The 13,621-nt window shown below is 38.5% G+C and overlaps 1 protein-coding gene across 3 annotated transcripts in view; it reads right to left on the reverse strand.

Moving 5' to 3' along the window:
- Positions 1–13,621, reverse strand: part of glyr1 (glyoxylate reductase 1 homolog (Arabidopsis)) — an 85,189-nt gene that overhangs the window by 58,907 nt on the left and 12,661 nt on the right. Inside the window, exons 6-7 of one of the 3 annotated variants that reach the window (XM_057861213.1) lie at positions 6,415–6,492; positions 3,813–3,866 (exon numbers count right to left, since the gene is read on the reverse strand). The exons of 1 other annotated variant lie outside the window; for it this stretch is intronic. In XM_057861213.1, coding sequence (XP_057717196.1) covers positions 3,813–3,866; positions 6,415–6,492 — 132 coding nt within the window. The remainder of the gene's footprint in view (positions 1–3,812; positions 3,867–6,414; positions 6,493–13,621) is intronic. One more of the 3 variants, XM_057861214.1, reaches the window with a different exon arrangement.

The following is a 13,621-nucleotide window of genomic DNA, read 5'->3' on the forward strand; positions in this document are numbered from 1 at the left end:
TTTTGTAAACTTGTTAGCATGCTATAGTTATCTGAATAACTGTTAATAGCTATGGCCACGTTCGCGTTCTGCCTTTGGCAATGTATGTTCAATTGTATAATTGACTTTTTTATATTGAAATGGATGCATTTAGTTTGTGGCGCTTTCACGCCCACCTGGGAGCGCACTCGCACTTGTTTATGTGAATAAGCGCTCGCACACCAGAAGAAGACAGACAGCCACGTAGCTCTGAGTGAGTGAGTGAGTGAGTGAGTGAGTGAGTGAGTGAGTGAGTGAGTGAGTGAGTGAGTGAGTGAGTGAGTGAGTGAGTGAGTGAGTGAGTGAGTGAGTGGACTAGTTAGCGAGAGAGAAAGACGGCTGCGAACCTACGTTCATTGTTTATGCCTTTAAAATATCTCTACAGAGGCAACGCCTGCGTGTATCATCTTTTCTGTTGTTGTGTGTTTTCCACCCGCGAGCGGACACTTACAGCCAGTTGTGTGGTTGTTTGAATGCTGTGCTAATGCTAGCGAACGCATGCTAATCTGTTACATTATTGCTTTAATAGTACGTAATTATCATTTATTTACGGTGATGTGAACCTGTTTGCTATCGAGGACCAAATTGATTCAACAAATTATGCGGACATCCAGAATTGTCTTTTTGGAGTTCGCTGTCTATAGCCAGGACCGAGCGGTAGCGTCCTGGTGAGGACAGTATATTCGCATTTCGTTGTTTATGCACTGTACACTGTACATTTATTCAGCATGTTGTTCTCTATTGTATCTTTATATTAAATTGCCTTTCAAGATGACATATCTGTTCTATGTGTTGGATTTTATCAAGTAAATTTCACCCACAAATGCGACTTATACTCCGGTAAGACTTTTGTTTCCTTAAAGCAGAGGGGTCCAATAGGAAAGTCATAATGACCGTGTTCAGGTGCCTAATAAACACTTTTGTTTTGTTAAAGCAGAGGGGTCCGATAAGAAAGTCATCATGACCGTCGCCATTTTCTCTCCCCACTAATTCTGAACATTCAGACATGCAATATATCTGCCTGGATATCTGTCTGTTGTCGACTGCCACCGCCCCGACCTGCCTGCCCTCCGACTTTGTTTGACGTCCGAGTTGCGCCATACGCGAGGGCCCGTCAGTCCTGCTTGCAGGGCTAGTTTATGTCTGTTATTTGAGTCCTCTTTTTGGAAATAAAAATATGATCTCCCTGGAATGACGGAGGACAGCCAGCATGTGTAGTCATTTCTTTTGATGCTTCTGGGCATGCGAGTCTACTTGCTCAGCGCGTGTCGGACTCTGAATTAGTGCGCATGCGAAATAATTGAATGGCTAAATGGACAAAGGCAGTCTGAAAGAGCACGCCCAAAAAAAGTTATGACAAAAAATCGGATTTGTGCATTAAGCCCTGCGATATGAACCTAGCCTTAGTGATAATTTGCCAGATGACACTTCATGACATCTGTCTTAAGCATTCATTAATGCCCATGACAGTGGCATGTCACAATTATGACCTGTCTTCTGGCAGCTCTTCTGATGCCGCTGTCAAAGTGTTACCTTTTAACCCAAATAAATCAACAAATAAGCTACACTGGACTATAAACCGCAGGATTCAAAATGAGGGGGAAAAAACGGCTTATAGTCCAAAAATTACGGCATATTAAAAATACTAGTTTAAAAATAAATAAATAAATAAATAAAAAAAACAGAATGCAAAACCCTGCATAATCATTTGAGAGCTACCCAAGTGCAGAATATGAAATCAGCGAGAAACTCAGCCAATCAAGTGTTTATTTGATCCAAAATGACTGTCATCTTTTCCTGAAAAATGCGCATGTCAGCAAATTTCTATAAGCTTTAAAAGCAGTTAAAAAAGCATATATATATATATATATAAATGTAATGCATGTTGTGTCACGAATTTTTGCAAGTCACCTTTTCACCACAAGTCTGCGTTTGGAGAAGATAGCCAATGTTTTATAGCGGGCTACAGTGGTTTTTCCGGTTTTTCCATTAGCCTCAATGTAGCAATGCTAACGTTTAAAAGTTTCCTTATTTTGAATGTCTGAACTTTAATTATACGGTGTGTTGATGACCAATAAATATCTGCTAAAGGAACTGGAGTGTCATGCAATCAACACACCTGTGCCAAGTGCACGCAGCATACGCAAACACACACAAGCGCCAATAGACTGCAGCCAGGAAAATTACCAACCCCATTTTTATATACTGTGCGATAAATTGACTTATTGCATATCGCGGCAGCCTTAGTCCACATACATTTGACATACTTGTATTGTAAATTTGTATTTACAATTGTAGCCTACTCACATTTATTCAGCAGAGACGAAACAAGTAACCTGAGTTAATGTAACTTTTTACCCCAACTCAATTTTGTTTACAACTGTAGTTATATGCTTACCGAGAATTTTGGAATATTTAGCAAAACGTGGACTGGTGTGGCATTTAAGGGGGCAAAAAACAGTCTTTAGTTGGTATGAAGGAGGGAAATGTTTTGTTTTTTAAAATTTTGTTCAGCTTCAAACAACAAGATGTAGTCTCGCACAAATGTATGCATGCACGCATAAATCGCAGACGGGAAAGTTACCAACCTCATTTTTATTTACAGTACAATAAATTGACTTACAGCATATCACGACAGGCTTAGAAAACTCTGCCATTTTGTGACAAATGTGACATCAGTTATAGCCCTTTTTTTGTGCTGGATATAATTTAGACTGCTAGCCTGGATGTGTCTGAATGCCAGAAAAGGGCTTATCAATTTTGGGCTGCGAAAAAAAAAAAAAACGGATTCAGTTAGCAACAAAGATAGTTGGAGCGATGACTCTTATGTGTTGGAAAGCCAGAGCAGACTGGAGGCTAACAGTCTAAGTTAAGAAATTTGACCATTGGATTTAGTGTTTTCATTGGTAGAAGACTCACCATGTCAATCAGAACAAAGCGGCTGAGAAATCAATGTAAGGGCCAATCATTAATCATATTAACAGTTACATAACAATGACAAATATTCTGATAAAGGCCGTTTCATCTTTTAGGTTTGGCGATTTGAAATGCAAAGGCTTCCCTAATCAGAGGTCTTTTTCTCCATTCGCCTTTCTTTGATCTCATTTCTCTAGCGCACATCTACAATGAAACAGTTTGGCAAAAAATGGGCTAACCTGCCTTTTGAGGCTTTTCCCGACTGTGCTCATCCATACATTTCTTCAACAAGTCCTCAGCAAAGTCAAAGCAAATATTTGGTAGAATTTACCGTCCGTACAGCAGAAATCCTTGTATTTACCGTTCGTGCTGTCCCTACTGCAGAAAGCCTTTTTTTCCTCCCATGTAAAATTCCCCTGTATTAAAAAACTATACAAGAGGCGACTTGAAGCACAATAATTTGTGCTACGTAAAAAGTGTGTGTTTATATGCTCTCATATGTCATTTGTTTTTCTTCCATTTCATTATGTACAGCAGGTTGTGATGCATTTTCTATGAATGAAAATTCATTTCAACCTCATGTCAGATGGCAACATCACAAAAGTTCAAGTTTTAAACTATTTTACATTTGACTTTACAGCAAACACTCCTTGGCCAATATCTGTTTCAATCTTAAGCTCTGTCAGTCATCCATTGCAATGGCTTGGTGTTATGGTTTACACTGCAGTGGAAAACAAGGGTTACTTTAAATATTGGGTGAAAGTAAAAATGCTGTTCACCCGAACAATGTTCAGGATTTTTGTTCCCATATCAGCATAAATATCTTCATTGCAAACGTCCTTGAAATATCAGGATACAAATTTGCATACTCCTCTTACCTTTTCAGACTGGCTAAGCAAGAAGTGATGAAAATGTGGATCATCCTTCACAGGCTGCAAAAGTGCAAAGGCAAAGTTAGAATGTTATATTTTAGAATTTTATCAAGTTAGAGCATACTCAGAACAATTCAACATATTTTAGGTAATAATTGTTCTACTGTGATATTTTTATGGCAATTGCCTTTGCGTTGCTTGAGAGCAAAATGCAACTATAATTTCCATAGGGCATGACCTCGTAAGGTCAGGTTGGAACAATTTAAAGGAGAAGGGAAGCTTTGGATCAAGTACATCCCAGAAGAATAGCGTTTAACATTATGAAAAAAAGAATTCATTTTTATGATGTGTAATACACATCCACATAATGACAAATCCTGGCTAATTGTCCATAAGTTACGTCAAGAACAAAGGAGCTTGGGTATTACCGACGTCATACTCGTCCAAAAATGGCAGTGCATTTAAGTTTTGACATTTTCTGTGTTTATACATTATTTTCTCCGTTATCATAGATCTAAGAAATTCGTGGGTTGCATATTTATACTAGGTATATTTACACGAAGGTAATTTATCCTCAATTTCCCTTCGTCCTTTAAGACTCATGTAAAATTCAGAGCCCTTAATATACTTAAAATGCATTTTTTGGGGGAATGTGTGAAATAGTCAGCGTGCCCAGATAGGACAAATGATCAGGAATTACATTAAGGAATTCAGTAGACCCCACACATATTGAACAGATTACAAAAACTAAAGAAAAAAGACCTTGAATAACGTTTTGGAAGGAGTTTGTTTCACATTGTGAACAGGGGTGCACAGAACCCAGAATGCTTAACCAGTCAGTGCTCAATAACTATACCTAAACGGCAGTTCAAGTCGCAAGTCTATGTGCATGCTGAGAAAACACATTCACTACCAGTCCTTCTAGCCGATGGTCTGTCTCTAGAGACAAATTCCATTAGCTGTCAGTATGCGATGAGAACATACAGCATGGTTTTAGTAGAGTTTACAACACTTGAAAATTGTAAAACAAATACACGGTCCTTGAAATGTAAGAGTGGATTTTACTTCTATAGCCGTTACTAGGAGCAAGTGAATGAAAACCAAACTATTTTGGACGTGGAAAAAAGAGCAGTTAAAAATGAATATTTTATACTATATATTCTATCATCTTCTGTATTTTTATTAAAACTCTGCAACTGTACTACAATACTTTTAAGCGGAAAGGTGCTTCCAAAATTTTAACTGAAGCCAATCTGATGATTAAGCAGTTAAAATAAAAATTCATAACGTATTACCAGGCATAGACAAAAAAAGGAAATTAGCAAGTTCAGTTGAAGTTCACTGGCCCCACTATCAAGACCACTGGCCTAGGTCAACGCTGCAGTTATTGAGCAAATAATCATGAAAAAGAACAATCTGATTGAATAACATGAATAAAATTTACGTTTTCGAAGTAGATTTAATTACAAGTGCAGCAAAATGGTGCAAAAACATGAATCTTGTGCAAATATTCCTATTCCAATTCCATAAACACATAATGTACAAACAAGAGGCGTGGTCCAACTCATGTAGCTGGTGAAGAGCCAATTCAAGCGGTTTTGCCACTGGGCCTTAAATTTTCTTTTTTTCCATATGGAATTTCGCTTTCCCTCAACTCCTCCGGTGGCTTTTTCTTGAGTGGTCTTTTTCCCCCGGGTGCTGGGGGTTTCAGAAACATACTGTATCTTGTAGTATAACGTTAGGTGGGTACTGAGATGCTGACAATCAATCAGCAGCAGTCATTAGGTTGCGAACAAGTGAACAAGGTGTGTTTACGCCCCACAGAGAGCAACGGCTGGCTGCATAGACTAAGGTTGTCTTTGATCGGGGTTTTTTTTTTTTTTTTTAAATCTGCTAATTATTTTTACTGGCCCCACCGGGCCAGTGGTTGGAGCATTCTGGTGGCCCTGATGGTTTTGGAAATACATCCTGATTAGAGAATGAGATAGGAGGGGGGAAAACTAATTTCATGTGCATGTAAAAATTGAAAACAGGCTTAAACTAATCAAATAAGGAAGGAACTAAGGGAAATAAAATTACCCAGATTTGACAAAGACGGCTACAATATTGAGATAAAACATCCATCTTATATTGTATATAATTTAGGGAGGTGAAATCAAACCAATCAAGTTTTCTATGTGTTGCTTCGTCAAATTATCAACTACCCTTTTGGTGGTGTAGTTTTAACTCAGTCTTTCAGTATGTCAAAATTTAAAACTAAATCTACACCTAACCATAAAGTGCTGATATCACAGATTAGGTTTGGCTAAACCCCAAAACAGAGCAACAAACCATGCTTGAAAGAGAAAGGCTTGGTGGTTAGGTAACAATGACAACAACATTTTTTGGATCAACTCAAACAAACCAACCATTTTGAAGCGTCAACACAATGAAATTCATCCAAACCAAAAGGGCAATCAAACAGAATCAGTGGTCAAGGTCACACACCAAAAGATCAGAAGGGAAAGGACTGCAAAGTTGGTCATCAAAGCCAAGGGTTAAGTTAGGTAGTGAAAGGGCAAGGCAAGGCAAGCTTGGTGGGAAGTTGGTATGGGGTAGGTTCACCTACACTGCTTTCCCATTTGAATCCAGGAACAGCCCCCAGCCTCTCAATAGTGGACGGCTCGGGGTCAGAGTCAGTTAAGTCCTTCAAAAAGGAGAGAGACACATATTCACCTTTAAAACAAAGGGTGAATTTGCTGAGATTTACGTGGGGTGCCAATTGTGTCTGAACCCAGAAAGTTTTGAAGATTTAAAAACAATGTCTATATGAACTCTAGTGTGAGACACACAAATACAAATACAAAAAAAAAAAAAAAAAAAAAAAAAAAAAAACTGCAAAAATTTATACTCATGTAACTACTGAATTAGAAAATATGGAAAAAATGTACAGTAGACCCTCATGATACAAGCAGAATCCGTTCCAAGACCAAGCACATAACGTGAATTGGCTCATGTCATCAATGTATTTTCTCCATACGAAATTATTGAATTCCAGTTAATACGTGCAATACTTGCCATGACTCTAAATAATAATTCAAGGCATATTTTTTTAGACTAAATAATCTGAAAAACAAAACAAAATTAAAAGTATAAAAAAGTTGGTAATAGGGCTGCAGGTATCAATTACAGTGGTACCTCTACATACGAAGTTAATTCGTTCCAGAACCTTGTTTGTTAGTCGAAATGGTTGTATGTCGAGCAGGATTTTCCCATAAGAATACAATATAATTGAATTAATTCATTCCACAGCCCTAAAACCTAAATTCTTAATAAATACTGATGTTACTATTGCAAATACCAATTACAAAGAGCAAAACAAAAAAATGATTCATTTAAAAAAAATGGAATGTTAATATAATAATAAAAAACCGGGTTCTAATGTGGCGGACGCTTTTTGATGTACCTGAACGCACCGCGTGGCTGACTTGACGAAGCCTTTTTACTTTCGTTTTGTTTATTTGCAGCGGGGGACAGAAGCCCGTTGTGTTGCACAAGTTGATGGAATAAATCATTAGAAACCTGACAAAGCTAGCGATTTCTTTGGCGATGTTAGTACAATAATAAATGCCACCTTAACTTATAAAGACTGGCAAACGGAGGGGGACCGCCTAGATCATAGACAGTCTACGGCTGTGTTGTTGAGCCATATCATGGATGCACACTCCACGCTCATATTTTTCTATCATATCCATGTTCATGTCAATGGTAAGCATCACTTTTTTCCCTTTTATTCACCACCTGCAGCACTAACATGGTTGGAACCAATGTTGATTTCTCTCAAGAAAATATGCCCTGCGTCCATCTTGTGGGCAAACAAAGAGACTGCGGTGCCGTCATAGGTCATATTTCGAGCATATCGTCGGACGTAGAAACAAATGGCGAGTCAAATTTTACGTCGGATGTCGAAAAAATCGCGTGTCGAAGCGATCGTATGTCAAGGTACCACTGTATTTAGGTAATTGTTTAATCTATCAATTAGTTTGAATAATCAAGTCATCCGAATACTAACATTTAATGGTGTTGGAGAATAAATTTCAGGAAATGCAAAACAAACAAGTGTTTATGCTTGGAATAATATTTATCTTTGCTTGCTAAAATGACATTTTCAAAGGAGTATTAAATGCAATTACAAAATAAAATACCCGAGTGTTTCTTCAAACGATGTAGAATTGCACTTTCATTTCAAAGAGCAATAATTGCATTTAGAAAAAAAATACCTGAGCTTAAACTCAGATGACATAAAAAAAAAAAAAAAAACAAACTAAATTTAAAGACCAAATGTGAAGTAAGGTTGGCCAACCATGTTTTTGAATAATATAAATGGCTAAACAATTATAAGCATATTTGTTTTTTGTTTTTTTAACGCAACCCTTCCAAGATTCTTTGTTTAACCCATATCAACGCCCTTGACAACGAAAATGCTTTTCTTCGACAATCTTCGGAATCTTTGGAAATTACGTCACACAGAGAACTGCGAGGGAAGTCTGCCATAGAACAGTATTGTTGCATTGCTTCTCGGTAAGATGCCACGGCGGTGTGTGACGATGTATTGTTCTCAATCTAAAGAAAAGCTGTATAAGTGGCCAAAGGATAGCACGGCACGTAAATGGCCATCTTTAGTTCGCACGAAGCGAATGAATTTCACGCCATCATCGAGTAGTGTCCTCTGCTACAAACACTTCGAAGATGCCTGCCTCCTCAACCGGTCTGCTTATGATCAAGGATTTGCAAAGAAGTGTGATTTTTGGATAGATGACTGATGACTTTGTCAAAGCAGAGCTGCCAACTGTTGTGGAATGAACAGTAAAGGTTACGGGGTAGGTAAGGGTAGGTAAGGGTACGTTACCCGAAAGGTAGCTCGAGGCAAAACCCCGATCGTGTTGTGGAATGAACAGTAGAAACTAGCGACGTTGGCCGTAAGCTAACTCGTGGCAGTCCCCGATCATAGTTGTATTGAGTTCATTTTGCCTATTCGTCAAAACTTTTCATTTATCCCAGGCAATAGTAGGTGGTTTATTTACCTGTTTCGGCGAACACTCCCGCCTTCGTCAGAGGGTCCGAAGGCGGAAGTGTTCGCTGAAACATGTCAGGTAAATAAAAGCTAACGTCGCTAGCTTCTACTGTTTATTCCACAACATGATCGGGGATTCGTCAAAACATTTCTTTTATCCCAGGCAATAGTAGGTGGTTTATTTACCTGACATGCTTCAAATCATAAAAATAATAACAGCCTATATCTTACCAATCTTGTAATCTCGATGGGTCTTGTCTTCATTCCATGTCAGGTAGTTTGGGCACATTGTTTGCATCCTGATTAGCGTCTGGCTAATACATGTACGGTCCAACATAAAATTCCAACCTCCTCCTCTTCCTCCAACTCTTCAAAAACTTGGATCTCCTCACTTGCGTGCGATGAATCCCTTATATTGTTGTTTGAATCATTGTTTGAAGGACTTTGTATGGCGGCCGTATGGAGCGCTGCCATCCCCGTTCTCGGTGTGACGCATCACTTCCGGGATTCTTCCTCTATCAGGCTCGAACTTCGGAAATGCGATTATTTTGTCAAATATACAACATAAATTATTTTTTTCATGCTTTATTTGTTGGACAATGTTTAATTACTTTAATTGTGACCCTATTTGGCATTTTATGAATTTACTTCACATTTGGTCTTTAAGTACAGTATTGTTTTGTATATGTTGTAAAATTACTGTGAATGGACCCCAGGAAGAATAGTCTCTACTTTGGTAGAGACTAATGGGGATCCTTAAATAAAGAAATAAAGTACAACAAAAGACCACTTGGCTAACTTGCAAAAGTCCGCTAGCTTAAATGCTGTACATTGCTACTTTTTTTTTTTTTTTTTACAATGCTCCTAACAAATCGTTCAAACACATATTCCCACAAAAAAATACTAAATATACTTCTAAACTAAATAAAGAATATAATACATAAACACATCAGCTCAAACAAAAACTTATGTTACGTTATGACTTATGTGATAAACTTATGTTACCTACATTATGTTGGCGTTAACAAGGAGTAGCTGGATTCAGCCATGTTAGATGAAGTATGTCATTTTCACTGTTGCCACAAGAGGGCAGTATATCCAACCAAATCAATAAAACAATGCAAACACTTTCAAAACAAACCATTACAACGAATCCACGTAGTGGCAAAATTTGATTCCAATCTTTTTTCCCCCTAATCGAATTACTCAAGTTAATCGATTAATCGTTGCAGTACTACAAGCGAGAGAGGCTTTTCAGGCGCTTGTATACTGTGAAAATTTGTTCTATTAATGAGACTCATTTCTCTTGTGGTGATGCTCGTATCAAAAACTAGTAAGGTGAGGTGAGGTCCACTGTATGTATAAAAATTAAATCCAAGTACATATTCAAGTTAAAAACACAAAGCTTTTACAGGCTGCAGGTTGCACCTGTTTTTTTTTTAATAATCGATATTTTGTGGAAAATGATGCTTTTGGACAGCCGTACGAAATGCATAAGGCTATTGCTAACTCGTCGGTGGCTGCAAATGCAATTTAAAGAGTGATAAAAAATAATGTAATGCACTTCGACTTTATCAAAATGTGATAGGTAGTTTCTTGTAAAGTGGAAGTTACAGTATATTGGAAGTATTTCTCATTCAAGACTGGTCACTCTTTTTAAGCGCTTTCATGTCCTTGCCTTTTTTGTACGCGAACAAATCCCACACAGCCGATTTTTTTTGAGGAGGGGGATAAAATTTAATTGAGCCATCGCCTTCGATTCTCACATTTTCTCAACATTCACGTAGTGTTCGCACTTTGAAGCAGGAAGTCGCTGGCTACAAGTTTAGCTGACGCGGTAAACCTTCAAACCAGCAAATGCCGTCATGGGAACTTCTAGTAGACTGTTTAGTCAAAAGTTGAATGGTGGTATGTGCATGCCAACTCCCAGTTATTGCGAGTTTGTGACTTGGGCTGATTTTGCCTTAGAACCGTTTGTCTCTGTAATGTAAGAGTTTATTTTCTAGGCAGGGTGAAAGAAGTGTTTGTTCTCTCACTTTTTCTACCTATAACACATTGGTAAAAATGCAGGGATGTACTGAAAGATAAATTCTTGGCTGAAACCAAAAACTGAATATTGGGAAAAACTTCGGCAAAAGACTCTAAAGGCTGAAAAATACACATGCACATAATTAATTTTAAAAATATATATTTCATTATTTTCCGATAACTGCCCTTAGCCTTGGCATTGGTTCTACAACCCCGGAGGCTCGGGAAATTTAGTTTGAAAGAATTCTAAAACTCCATGGGAAAGTGCAGTGTCAATTCTATAAGTGTTGCTGCCATCTTTGTTCAGTGTTTGTTTTGGGCAACAAGGCAATACGCAGCTTATCCTGCATGAGGCGATAAAAACATCTGGTAAGAACTACAACTGGTAAAAACCAGTCAAGTTTTTAATAATTTTGAATTTAAGCGTAATGTGGAAGTAAGAATGCATGGAACAATAATTTCATTTACTTTTTTGAAAAGTCATTTTACATAAGTACACTTAAGTAGCAATAATATTTAACATGCTCTAGAAAAAACATCTCATTCTCTCTCACTTCAGAAAAGAAGGATTCGCCGACTGCCATGCTTTGTAACGATATGGGGAACCGGGGCACTTCATTAAAATTAGCGAGGGGGCCAGTTCCCCTGTGGGGCCCCCCTTTAAACCGCCACTGGGAGGGTGCGTTCCCAGTGGCAGCGAGCACTGGGGTCATCAAAGCATTTTGCATGGTGGACGTAGACATACACGTCACGGCAAGTTTAGGACACTCGTGGGTCTCACGCCTAAGCTAAGCTAAATGAGATCTCGAGGTACGTTTGTGTGGAACTGTAGTTCACAAGAAAAAGCTCTTCCATTTTCGCCCAAACTAGTAAAGCTCTTTACAAGGCTATTACAATCCCTCTTACTACTTAAAACAGACCTGGTGTTTTCTTGTGTAACAAGTGGAGTGGATTGAGAGCAAGGCGAGTGGGCTGAGTTCTAGCGGAGACCAAGCCGACCAAAGTCGCTCCCGGCCGAAATTAAACTGCGACTGGCAGAGGGGGTGTTGAAGTCGCGTAAAAAAAGTGAAAGTGTTAGCTCTCTGTGTTTTGATTACGGCATCACAAGGATACTAAGGTTCTTCACACTTTTCGGCAGTAAACGTTGGAATCTGAAAATGCAATTTTAGCTATTTTTGGCCGAAAATTTTCAGCGCCAAATTTTTTCATTACATCTCTATTAAAATGCTAACATATTATAAATTCACAATGTCCCAATGAAAACAGATTTTACGATAATGCTGAAAGATAATTCCGCGAAAAAATGAACTGCATTTTTTTGCTACCGGTTCAGTGTCAAGGTTAGCTTGTTTTATGAAGACCAATGATCTCAGTCGCATACAGCCATTGTTTGACAATTTAAAGTCAAGTCACCGGTCATGTTGCTGTTGTCGCTGAGGTTGTGTACACTTTTATTATCCATTCTTCCATTATTCATGTATGAGGCCTGATTGATTGCGGACTTATATTTTCCCTTCGGTTTAGAGTTAGCCAGTAAAGGGCATGCGCGCTTTTCATCGCTACTTTCAGCAGCAAAGTAGTACTGATTTTCAAAAGTGTTGCCTCTTAATATTTAGCATTTCCTAACTTTACAAATGTTACGTGAAAACATTCATCACAACACATAGATGAAAATCATCATTTTTTTAAAGCACTGTGAATGAAATATATAGCCATGATAAGTGTGTATCCAACATGCCTTAAAGTGCATGTGACACGAAAAAGCATGTTTATTTCATAATACACGCGGTATTTTCTGCTCCTGAATGATATGGACCGCTTGGATGTGTGTGGAAGCGATCGCTATATTTATTTAGTTTTTTTAATCCCGCGCCATGAAAATGAGTGACTTCCGGCTTCGGTCTTGCATTGAGGAGGAGGGCGCTGTGACGTGTACGGTAGAAGACGTCCTCTTCGCTATACAGCGTACTGTTGTGTATGAGGACGAAGGATTCAGCTGATTTTGCCGATTAATACGTTTATTTTTTGCATCACGCCAGCCAAACGGCTGTAGAAAAATCATTCTGTATGAGGCAGAGGCGTATGCGCCTTTTTGGAGTTTCAAAAGGTTCCCATTCACCGTGGATATTGGCCAAAACAAGCCCGACTACAGTGGGACCATTGGACTTACGAGGAAGTGAGTAAACATCTTGTTTAGTATTATGTCAAATATTAATACAGCTATTACAAAGTAAACACTACAAACTTTCTTTAAATAAAGGACTACTTACGTTTGATCATTGATAAGCATGTAAAAAGCTCTCCTCATGCACATTAGCACGTTAGCTGCACAACAACTGCAGCCACCCTCCTCCGGGGAACGAATTGTAAATTGCTCTCCGCCAGGCGGTTTGCCGATCCGCGAAGACAATCGACAACTCAGTCATCATGTCAAATAAGCCAGGCGAGTTATGCGTGATTTTCCGCTTCGAAGACTTTGAAACATCACTCGGTTCGGGTTAGCGTGTCGGCTAGCTATCACGCCTTTTGGTTTGTTTGCATTCTCCGAAGCCGGGGAAGGGAAATGACATACAGTATGTCCGATTTAGGTGTCATAAAATATCGTTCGGGAGGTGCGAAAGTAAAGGTGAAGTCGACAGTTTTGACCATGATGGAGTAATTTTGCCATGTCGTCCTGAATAAATGCATTTTTATTATTTCATATTCCGTTTAGCACAAGACTGTTATTTGTCAT

The sequence above is a fragment of the Corythoichthys intestinalis genome, chromosome 16, assembly GCF_030265065.1.
Source record: "Corythoichthys intestinalis isolate RoL2023-P3 chromosome 16, ASM3026506v1, whole genome shotgun sequence".
NCBI classification, from domain to species: domain Eukaryota; kingdom Metazoa; phylum Chordata; class Actinopteri; order Syngnathiformes; family Syngnathidae; genus Corythoichthys; species Corythoichthys intestinalis.